The 12121-nt window shown below is 39.8% G+C and overlaps 1 protein-coding gene across 1 annotated transcript; it reads right to left on the minus strand.

Moving 5' to 3' along the window:
* Positions 1-1592: 1592 nt before the first annotated feature.
* bmp5 (bone morphogenetic protein 5) lies at positions 1593-11129 on the minus strand. Its single transcript, XM_044045186.1, has 7 exons — positions 10050-11129; positions 7386-7578; positions 4254-4402; positions 3733-3939; positions 2951-3027; positions 2735-2845; positions 1593-2617 (listed from the first exon to the last, which is right to left on the minus strand). The coding sequence occupies exons 1-7, from the start codon at positions 10543-10545 to the stop codon at positions 2468-2470; spliced, it is 1383 nt and encodes a 460-aa protein (XP_043901121.1). The 5' UTR covers positions 10546-11129; the 3' UTR covers positions 1593-2467.
* Positions 11130-12121: the final 992 nt, after the last annotated feature.

Raw genomic sequence — 12121 nt, forward strand, 5'->3', positions numbered from 1 at the left:
CACCTCTGTCAGTGACTCTTTACAGCAGCCTTCAGCAGATGTAGTTTTACAGTGTGTGTCGGTGTATGTCCTGCTTTCCTTTTTTTTTTATTGTCTTTGATCATCGAGTGTTTGTGATTTCTGTCTGACAGTGAGTCCTGCCTGCTAAGAGCTTCAAGATTACTAAATATATCACATTTTCTGAACCAAAGAAGAGAACAGTCATGTTTGTGGCTGAAAAATAAACGTTATGTCGTCACCTGGAAACACAACCTGACATAAAACCATCAGTATAACTTCAGAAACTTGATTTCCAGCTTGTTTCATTTTCAAGTGGCCACAGCAAGTGCTCATCTGATGAATGTCAAGGCACCATTGACTCACTGCAGACTGGTTTTGACCACAGGAGTCTCGGAGGAGAAGGGCCCGATTTCTTAATCTGTCCCGAGAATGGCAATTGTTAACCTTTCCTTTCATGTGGTCAGGAGGCTGCTGTCAAGAAGGCTGTGCAGCTCTGTGGAACCTAACCAAAAAAAAGAGCCCATTCATTGCAGCCACAGCCTTACAGAAAAGGACAAAATGTAGTTGAATTGGAAAGAATTCATGATATTAAACAGTAGATGGGATTGTAAAGTGCTCGGAGTAATCATGCCAGGCAACGGGCCACAGGAATGCAAATCACCTCTCAAGCCAAGAGTTAGGTTAGCAGGTGGCCTCTTCTATTCACTGAATGTCAACACTCCTTTTAGATGCAGCCCACATAACATCTGGGCAGGCCAGCCACTGCTTTTAATTAAGTGAAATACAGTCACTCAATGTTCAGCCATGTCAGAGGGAAAAAAAAAAAAGTGGGAAAAGTAGGAGAAGAAAAAAGTGCAACAGAACATATCCTGTGTTCACTGAAGGCCAACACAGTTGTGCAAATAAATATTAATCCTTAACCTAATCCCTACATTTCCAAGACCATTGAAAATCAGCGCGTAACCGGAGAGAATGTGTGAGGAAATAGCGCATTCTCTCACAGAGGTCTGGAAGTTGTGCTTATCCTGAACGAGAAGGAAATGTAACAGCTCGTTTGGTTTAATTTATGGTCTCCACTTTGTTTCCAGGGGTGAATCTTAGCTCTGAGCAGATGGCAAAACTCAAAATACAAGTGCAAAGAATGCAGGGAAGCAGAGGTGTGCCACGCATATCACATAAATCATGTGATGGATAGTATCTTCCACCCATAATCTGGAAGGGATTGGTTACAAAATGATATATATTTCTCTGCTGGTAGCCTCGCGATAATCACCCTTTTGGGGTGGGTTTGGAGGTCACAGCCCTGCTTTGCTGTTAGCACTGCACCACTAGCATTACCACTCCCCAAGAGCATGTCAACAGGCTCTGTGGGTGGACCCCAGTTTATATTGTCCTTCTCAAACATTTATAAATCTGAAACTGTAGTCTGGCAGCACGCCACGGAGCTCCAAATAGAAACAGAAAAAGAACAACCAGAATTTAAAAAGGCTGGAGGAGAGTATAAAAACCTCCAAGATATGCATTTCTGCACCTAGTGTGTGGGGTGATAGGGTGATGCAGCGAGAAGAACTGTGAGGCGAAAGACTGAGATATCAAGTGGTAAAATTTATTGAAATACACAGCACTCTATATTAAGATATACTTTCCTCAAAACAACAACAACAAAAAAACTGGAGTAAGCACCGAGTGTTTGCAGCTCTCATTTCACAGGAGCAGGAGACATGAAAGCTACGTAAAAGATGAGTGAGCAAATGAACAGTTAACATCAGGGTCTCGTTCCAAAAAAAGCACACAATCTTACAGGAGGAAACGAAAAGAAAAAAAAAAGAAAAAATAACTGAAACTCAAAAGGTAAAGCAGTATCGGTGCTGAGAGAGGGTGACAGCTTGAAAATAGCTTGGTGCAGCTTGGTTTATATTAGAGAACACTCACGGTTTGTTTTTTTTCTTTCTCCTGTTGACCTAATTTAACATGTGATGTTCTATCAGAATAACCCTGAGGTTGTGAACCTGTGTATCAGCATTTTGTAACACATGAATCTGTGTATGTGTTGTCTGTAATAGTTGGTCCATTATGAAAACAAACATATCATATACTGACCTCTAAAGTGTGCATTTATGGCACATTTTATCTTGGATAACGGGGAACAGGCAGAGGGAGAATAATCCTCATGTTATTATCATGACTCCAGTGAATAATTTACTCATTAAAAGTGATAATAATAGAGATTTAACAAAGACAGAGTATATGCCAATGGACACATGAGTTAAGAGATAACTGTATTAAAATCACTTTATCTAATCATTTAAATATCACAATATTCAGTGCTATTTAAAAAAAAAAGGCAAAATAAATTAGATAATAAAACTTTATATACACTATAATGTACATCACATCACACCTGCAGCAGATGTATTTTCCAGCGATTCCCATACCAGATCATATAAATTAAAGCTAGTCCACAAAACTAATGGCAACCACAAGACCTAACTACCATATTTCTGTATTTTTTGAGGATAACATTTGAGCTGTCATCAAAGTAAAGTACTGATATTGCATTGAGCTTGGTTGGTGCGCAGCATGGTTTTGGCACATTGTCAGGAAACATTAAATGGACCTATACATGGGAAAATTTAAGAGAGAGACAACAGCAGTGAGTTTTAAATAGATCATATCATAAAAAAAGGCATTTTTACTGCGGTAAATATGTGTAAAACACTCTGAGGATACTCACCAGGGTTTGCACAATTGCATGATTTGTTGCGTTCATGTGTGCATTGAGTGGGAACGAACATTCGCCATCGCAGTAGAAAGCGGCATAGCCCTCAGGTGCAATGATCCAATCCTTGAGAATAAACGGGAAAACAATTTGTTTCCTTTCTTTATGAAACAGGATGTGATTTCTCACTGTCACTACCAAAGAACGCAGGAGGGAAGAGAAACCGTTTACCTGCCATCCCAGATCTCGAAAGCTGACGTAAAGTTCATGCTTCTTGCAGGCTTGCTTCTGCTCACTGGTGTTATAATCTGAAAATTGAAATGATTGATGATGACATAAAACACCTTTTTGCTCACTTAGTGGGGGAAGATAAACATGGCAGTGACACAGACGACTGTAAAAGCTTTAAAATCATCTTCACAGCGGTACAAATCCCAAAATATGTCATGAGATCCAAGCATTAACGTGACACTTCCCAACAAGGAAGTGAATTTCACATTAAATGTATTGCTTGGGAGTGAGATGCTGAAGAGGCAAGATTAATAGCAGATTAGCAATAATTTATCCACCGTTGTGCTGGGTTATTCCTTAAAATGATTAATGATTGATGAACACAGTAAATGTACGACTAAGCACTACAGTCTACTGTTCTAATAAATTCACAGTGGTATTAACTTGGCTTAACGCAGCTGAAATGGATATCATATATATATATATATATATATATACATATATATATACATATACTGTATATATGTATATATATATACATGCCAAATAAAAAGATTTATCTAAAATAAAATGGCTGTAACAATGTAACACTTTTTAAGAAAATGTTTCACAGGAACAAAAGGGAGGTGTTTTTGCGAGAGGAAGCAATGAACAAGAAACTAATTGGGAAGAAATATCGCTGCTGACACTTAAGTTGGTTGGTCAATGCATGGTTAGTTTAATGGAATGTGTGTAAGTGTGTTTAACAGGACAAGCAATTCTCGCATAAAGTGCACACATACCTCCAGCTTTTGGAGTTTTTGCTGCCCGAGATGATTCTTGTTGATTGGTTGATTTATTGCGATTGTGACTCTTTTTCTTCCCACCAGCAGCTCTGACTGAGCGGAGCAATACCCCACTGGCCTTGAAGAAAGCAACCAGGAACGGCTGCTTGGACTGGGGCCCGTTTCTCCCAATGATTCCAGCAGATTTAATGTTGACACTTCGTCCTTTAAAAAAAAAGAAAAACAGAAGGTAATGAAAAGGTTTAATTCCAGACTGAAGACAAATTGAACATATTACAATCTGTTTTGGGGGTGTTTTTTATGACTATGTTTGCCGTGACTCTGAGTCAAGACATGAATCATCTTTGTGGAGTTACGGCTATACTATGTTGCTGATGAATAATAATCTGTCAACTATACATGTCACATTTATCCTGTAATCAAAAGCTGTTTTAATTAAATGCAGAGAATTATCTAAAACAAAAAATCCAGTGAGAGAAAAGTCAATTTCATAGAGAGAAAAACTGAACTCCACTTGCCATCTACAGTCTCCACACAGAGTTGCAGGCCCAAGTTCTGCTGTGGGTTCATCACCCAGTGGTTACTCGTGGCCGTAATGTCAAACACCAGCCAGCCGCCATCAGATGCCTGCACTTTTTTGGAGTCAAGCAAGAAAGTCTCTGCATCTCTGGAGGTAAAAGAGAGAGAATAAACAACATTTAAAACGACGCATAATCAAACAGCTGCTGCTATAATACACACACAACGAAAAAAACATGTAGCATGTCTTTGGATGAATCCAGCCAGTTACTTTAATGTTCGTCTCTGTGGGTACTTTTTGTCACAGTGGTGTCAGTGAAACAGATGGTGAGATGCATGTGGTCGCTTTACAGCTGCATTATAAACAAATTATAAAGCCCTTGTGTCTGTTTCAGTTTATGCTCTGTAAATAAAAAACATCCTGAGCACCTTAATGCTGCATAGCTGCAATGGGACATACACAAAAAAAAAAATAACCATATGCTTCTCTGCGAGCATCTAAACTGATTCCATGAGTAAGTTAGATGACAGCAGATAAACCCGGTATCACTGACTGATCACAAATGGAAGTGTCAGCCCAGTGTCTGTTGCAGAAGCCACAATAAAGTGCATAACTTTATTTGTGTCCTCTACTGAAACGAATAACACAACCCGCAACAATGTTGGTGTCAGGGTTAAAGTAATTAAGTCATTTTCCAGCACCGCTATTGTTCAAGATGCTGTGACATGTATTAAACTGCGGAGCTGTGCGGTAAAACATGTGCCAGCATTTTCAGCTTTTTGATGGGCAAACAGCTTAAGGAATCATGCATATCAGCCCTTTTGTAATTTTTACCATGGACCTGACATAAGGCATCAATCAGCTCTGCGTTGAACAAAAAAAAAAAGTCCTGCTTTGCAATTTGCAATGGATTCCCTTCAGGCAGCAGATCGGATAAGGCCTATTCAGTTTTTGTGGTTACATGCTGCTGGTGGGAGAGAACAAAGATTTTCCATGTGGCCTCAGTGTTTCAGGAACTATTGCTGCGTTTATTACAGGTGTAATAAAAACACAGCGTCGTGAAATTCACACACAACGACCGTCCTTATGAGTGACTTTAGCTGAACTTCCTCTTAGGCATGTATGAAATGTATTACAAGCTTATATCCTGTGATCATTTAATTTCTGTAGGTAAGAATTCACTATTCCACAAGCCACATCCAAAAGGAAAATACTGTTTACCCCTTTCCTCCCCTTACTCTGTGATTACTGGCTGTACTGTTCCATAGAAAGTGAGTTTAACTGAGTGGAGACCAGGGATAAGGGGAAACTAGGTAGTGCCATGTTTTAGTATGTTTTTAGTGCTCATTATTGTCTGTTTCCTCCAAATTCTATTCACATGGCACTATTGTCCATTTGTAACATATATTCAGAAAGATCAATACAGGACGTTGATAGAGTGAAGAGAAATGAGGTCAGGTCATTGACCCTACGAGGGGATGTTAAACCATAGGTTTCAAATTCCTTCCAATCTCGCTGTGTAAACTTAAAAGGGAAAGAAAATACATTTTGCTTGTTTATTTTGACACCTCAACGCTAAACACATGGCACTTCAGTGTTTACAAAACCTATAAAAGTATAAATGAAATGCCAGGATTTGGGAGTTAAAATCTCATACTTCACACTTCATAAACACCGACTTTGATTTAAGCTCATGACAAAATGGAACTTTAGTATTAAGTAGGAAGGGAGTAAGGGTAACAAAACTCTCAGCTGAATGTGAACATTGCTGTAAAAAGCCCCAATAAAGTTGGAAGAAACTTTACCCGAACTATATTAGAGGCTGCGTTTGAGCGGATTTTGTGGAAATTAACTGACAACTCTTGGCTATGACTATTAAGTTTTAACATTTCTCCAGATGTATTAAACAAAGATATGAAAGAATACAGCATGTGCGTCTTTACTAGCAAAAATAACCCCAACTCATATTAATTACTGATGGCTTTTAAAGTTTCGATAATCCACGAAAACAACTCTGATATTGTTGCTAAGCACTGCTTCTTTGTGAGCACTAACTGAAACATACTAGTCCCAATGTGTGTGAAAACCTAAACAGAGCCGTCTTCCCCTTTAAGATGGCAAAGCCCATTCACTTGGACCCTTTCAAAGCCCAGGAGGGCCATATCTCCCCTTCAATCACCCACACACATTTTTTGGCAAGCAAAATGTGGGCCCACTTTTAAATACACCCTTGAGTATTCAGCTATGTCATGGTTTAAACTTCCGGTATATTGTTAAGTCAAGCAGGTGGTGGGCATAACAGTGATCAGGGGAGCACCCGAAGGAGCCTCCCCTAATCTGGGCCCTCATGGTTTCATCTGGGATCCGGCCAGCTTGGCAGGCAACACAAGACGAGTGATAACTGATGGACCTTCTAAGCTTCATAAGTGGCTAACCCGCTAATGGGGCTCTCTTTATCCGAGGACTATATTTGTGAGGCAGACATGGTGCGAATGAAGGAGAACAGAGTTGGAGATAGAAGGACACTCTGTGCAAGTGGAAAGTTTCAGCCGCGCGAAAGACAACAATAGTTGCAGAACAGTGAAATAAGGTTACTGCACGGCATCAAAGCAGAGCTGAAGTAACAGCAATTTCTGTTGCAAACAGGTTGATGCTTGTAGTCTGTTTTAAATAACAGAGAACAGGCTTATTACAAGTCTTTTTACTACTTTATTTGATTTCTCTGGGACTTGTGGGTTTTAAGAGACAAGATTATTTTTTTGTCAAATGTCGGTAACGATTATCTGTTTATTCTCAACTAATCAGTCCCTTTTAAGTGTATTACTGTAAGATCTTTAACTGAAAAAATAAAGTCAGCAGTTGTGTAAAAGGCCTGATATTCATGACTTCACTAGCACTGGCCTGATTACTGAAAAATTATTTACTTTAAAGTCATTTTGTTCCTCATAAATATGCATAAAGAAACATTATATTGTTCCATTGTTTTTTTAAAGTATCACAACACAGAATAATTAGAAGCTGGTGTATCTGCGAAGTAACTAAAAAGAGTAGAAGAATAGAGCACCAAAAAGCACTTTAAAATTGTGTATTTACTGCTTGAGTGTTTGTGTTGTTAGTCTTTGGCACTTACTTGTTTGGATATTCTTTGATGACTTGATATATGGTGACCTTCAGAGTGACATTGTCGTAGCGGACGTGGCTGCGATCCTTATAGATTCGAAACTCTGCAGCAGTCACCGCTTCCCCGTCTGGGATCTGAGTCAGATCGAAACGGAACTCCTTGTAGTGTCTTCGTTGGTGAGAAAAATCTTTATCTTTCTCCACTAGGAAAGAAAAGAAAAGTGTTTTTGAATAAATTTCATTTTTTACTGGCAACAAAGCTCAGGCTGCTCAAAAATCATGGCTTCACCTCGTGAACCCCTACATGCGTTGCACAAAAGACAAAATATGCCAGTGTTAACGCGCAGAAAAGGGGTAATTTATTACATCTTCTTTTACATTCCAGGTCCAATCCAAACATTTTGACTCCCAACAAAAGCACTTTCCAGTTCATTAAATCAGTCAACTGAATACAGGTAGCAGTTCTCAGACAGGCCCTCTACTGTGTGCCGAGCTGCATTCTCTGGCCATGATGAATGGGCTGTCAGTTAAGAAAAACAGGCTGATTTCAATTAAAGACACTTTGGTCTGATCCTCAAGTGAGAGAAAAAAAAGCAGACAAGATTAATCAAGTGAACATCTATAGTCTAACCTAATTTCTGACCTCATGCTGACCTCCTTTATGTTTAATAAAGTGTATTAAAAGAGCATTTAATGACACTTTTCCTTCAAATCTAAATGAATTATCTTGTCAGCCCTACATTTCTTTTTCAGCGTTAACATACGCACATGTAAATGTAATCTCTAAATATTATGGAATGGAAACAAATAAAAGATGCTGTATAATGTCTTTCGCTTAAGTTAAACCTGCAGTGGAATGACTTTTAATAACTGCATCAAAGCGAGCACAGATTCTTTGATGTGACCAAAGTGTCGCGCGCCCCTGATCAGGGACATTTCGGACATCCGCCGCACTATCATGCGTTTCATTTCCCTGATATTTTTATCGTCGGCGAACGCCTGCAGTTACTTAGCACAAAGAGGTCAGAGATCACGTCTGACTTTTACCCACTGAGCGTGTTCCATTATATTAGCCACAGGCAGTAATCTGAAGCAGAAGTGCCACTGAGAGCATGGAGCATTTAACTCTCAAATAGCTAAATATTAAATAGTAAATGATGACCTCACTCCCCGGTAAGGGCGGTGAGCTGTGTGCATTCTTGATGTGTTGCATATTAACTGACTTTGGCTTGGAATCAGTATAATTATATAAGATTAACTGGTGTTTTGCATCATTACATCTTAACTTCTCTCACATTAAATTTCATGTACGTATGTGAAGTTTTTTCTTCTTCTTTTTTAAATGGCTGACTTCTTATTTACAGGTAGAGTAAGGCATATTAAACGGCATGAGGTCTCACGTATATGCTGAGGTCAGTAGCTGTAGTTGAGTGTACAGTACTAAAGACAGAGGCCCATTGAACACTTCACTGACAGTCCCCAGAACGAGAACAGAGCTTTCAAGGCTGACAGTGTACATGCACTGGTATACTGGTAAGTGGAAACAGATGGGCTCAGGCCAAGGTGAGGGATTACACTTCCAGAAAAACTTTGCACACATTCACCTTTACTCGTTTTATTTATATATATATAAATAAAAATGAAATCCTCAAAAACACAGTGCCTACATTATGTGGTATGAAATGTTTCATGCAATTCTGTATATCCCACTTTATGGTAAGTTTCCATGCAGTGTGCTTTATAATTGAATCCTCATTTAAGAACAATAACTACTGCAAAGAACATAAGCACGAGGAATACGGACGACTGCCTCCTCTTCGAGTCACAACCAGGAGAAATACAGGCATCAGTCAATATCACTCCCCCTTTTAACAACAGGAAATAATTAAGACCAATTTTCTCAAGGTCAGACAGTCATCAGATAAGTTTCTGTGAACTGCAGGGTGAAAGGTCGCAGCTACTGAACAAACACAATCATTATACTGATCAGCTGCTGCTAAACACAAAACTGCACAAATTGATAAGGTCAAAATGTTGGGCTTAATGCTGTTAAATAGTAAGTATATAGCACACACGGCTGAAGTAGATCTGAGTCCAGATACATAATAATAAAAAAAAGTGATATGTGATAATATATGACCGTTTTAGTTTTGTTATACAGTGCATTCAATCAGTGATTATTCACATCTGCATTATGTTTAACTATTGTTGATAAATTAGACTCCATGTAAACATTCTCACAACACAACAGACAGTCAAGGTTTATTAAATGTCGACTTGACTCTTGAAAGTTGACTTTTACACCATGTTCTAATATCAGCGGCACATTGTCAAGAAAACCTGCACAGCTATTAGTCTGAATGTTGATAAATTAATGACACAATCAGCTGGACATTTGTCATCTTAGTTGTGGACATTTGTCATTTTTGCTCACTGTGGAAAGCAAGACTTTGGTTGCATCTTTTAAATTGTTACTATTATCATTATTAGTATCATTATTATTATTATTATTATTATTATTATTATTATTGTTATTTGCTGGGGTTTTTTTTTTCATTATAATGAAATCTGAAAAGCCTTGCATCTAATTTTAATTTCATTTAATATTTGATTAATTCTAATAATGAAACCAAGATGATAAATGAGTATAAACTTAAAAAAGGCCACCACTTACCTAAGTTGACAAAGCTCATAACCATGTCAGCGTCATTGAGAAAGTTGGTGTCCTGCGCTGTGGTGAGTGCGGGACTGTGGCCTAACAAAGGGGCCGCTCGGTAAGGCTGAGCAATACGGGAGTAGCCGGCATGCTGAGGGCTGTAGTAGCCTTTCCTGGAGTGCCCTTGAGCCTTGGCACTGAAGCTTTTCGCCGCGCCCTGCTGCGCCCTCTCCTCCTCCTCTTCCACGGTCATGGCGTTGTACAGGTCGAGCATGAAGAGCGGTGCGGAGGACGCCTGCTTCCCGGGAGAGAAGGGCCTCGGACGGTGAGGCAAGCCCAGGATGGAGAGGATCTCTCTCTGGATCTCCCTGCGCTCGTGGTTGCGCAACCGCCTGTAAATAAAACTGGAGTGCACATGGTTGTCACTTAACCCGCAATGAGCGCAGGTCAGAAAACTCAAACAGCTCCACGCAAGTCCAAGTACAGCACGGTTCAAAGGTGTAAGCGCTGTCATCTTGACAAATGGCTCACTCTGGGGTGTGAAGTTGAACTACATCGCACTCTGGGAGAAAAACCAAGCAATTTATAATCGCCGCCAATTTGGAATCATAGACTCCCCATGTCTACCACAGGCACCACAGCTTCCACGCTGGCAAATGAGGAGGGTTTTTATTTATTTACTCTTTTTTTCTTCTTCTTTTACCAGTACACTTTTCTTCAACTGAAGGACCAGCCTACAGACAAGTCGGTGCTACTCTCCAGCGCGCAGTTTTCCTCCAGCAGTACGCGCGCATTCAGGTCCATCCGCAGTCTGTCTGTGCCACATCAAGTATTTATGGAGTTATGACCCCGTCCCTCACCTTATTATACTCCTCTGTGATGAAAAAAACACGTAGGTACGCCCAGAGCGACGAGGGATCACTAAGAGCTTCAGGTGGATGAAATGTGTCCAGAAGTGTCAGAGTGAACAGAGGAGCTCCACTCATGCACTCATACACTCATGCACTCATACACTCATGCACTCATGCCCCTGCTCGCATTTTTCCTTTTTTTCCCCCCTGAGTAAGAGAGAGTTAGAGAGAGTACCGGGGCTTTTGCCCTCTGAGTCCATCCCACACTCAACTTTTGTTTTTGCATCCACCTCTAGCGGCAGCAATAAAACTTCAGCCCACTGCCATGATGAATGTGGAGTGTAAAAGGAGACACTTGAAATCCGAGAGGCCGTTTTAAGCAGTGAAAGAATAATGACAGAGCCTTTTAATCACCTCAACTTATGGAAGACCGTGGGCTGCAGCTGCATTCACCGACAAAACACGAGTCCAGTTGTTTTTTTTATACCTTAAACGACAACATATAAATAATATTAATATTCACAATGTGTGGCTGCAAATACAAGGAGATGCCATAATCCGCACACAGCAATGGAGAGGTTAGAAAAATACCACAAAGATGGATAAGGATACTTCAAATGCAATAGTAACAACCACAGCTCCACTACATGTCGTCTGCAATGATTTCCAACTCCATAATTATGTTGCTTAAATCCCAAAACAGCAAGGGAGTACTTTGAGTAGAAAGGTTAATTTAAGGCAGAACCTTTATGCATAAAGCTTCATTCTCAGAGGAACATTAAGTAAATAGTATGTTGAAGTTAAGTACGCTGTTTTAATCAAAAACATTTAATAGTCAGAGGTCTCCCCGCGTGATGGGTGGCTGCTGTCCAACATGGAGAGGAAAAAAAGGAAGTTCCCACTTAAGTGAAATAACTCATGGACACGATATGTACTGCCACACAGCGACATCTAGTGTACAAACTCATAATAGTTATGTCCCCCATCCTCTCTCTATCTGTAGCCCATTACTCAACATAGGTTCGAATTAAAAACTGTCTTCACAGCAAAAGGCAGGATCACTTGAAAAGTAGTTTAATGCTGAGTTTCATCTGCAAGTTGTTTATTAAAATACAAAACATCTGGATTGTGGCTGTGTTTCCTGTGCATGGGCAAACCGTCTGACTTTATGAAGGATGATCCGATGTAAGCCCAGAGGAGAAGTGTCATTCTCTGCTATGTTATACTGCCATATTTGTG

This window comes from Solea senegalensis, linkage group LG15, assembly GCF_019176455.1.
Source record: "Solea senegalensis isolate Sse05_10M linkage group LG15, IFAPA_SoseM_1, whole genome shotgun sequence".
NCBI lineage: Eukaryota > Metazoa > Chordata > Actinopteri > Pleuronectiformes > Soleidae > Solea > Solea senegalensis.

What these genes read in the sequence shown, in the direction of transcription:
- bmp5 (XM_044045186.1), bottom strand. Translation starts at nt 10,545, where the DNA reads ATGACAGCGCTTACACCTTTGAACCGTGCTGTACTTGGACTTGCGTGG. An exon ending in TATGAGCTTTGTCAACTTAG is followed by an intron (nt 7,579 to 10,049) that starts GTAAGTGGTGGC and finishes TTTCTTTCCTAG; the next exon opens with TGGAGAAAGATAAAGATTTT. An exon ending in CTGTGTGGAGACTGTAGATG is followed by an intron (nt 3,940 to 4,253) that starts GCAAGTGGAGTT and finishes TTTTTTTTAAAG; the next exon opens with GACGAAGTGTCAACATTAAA.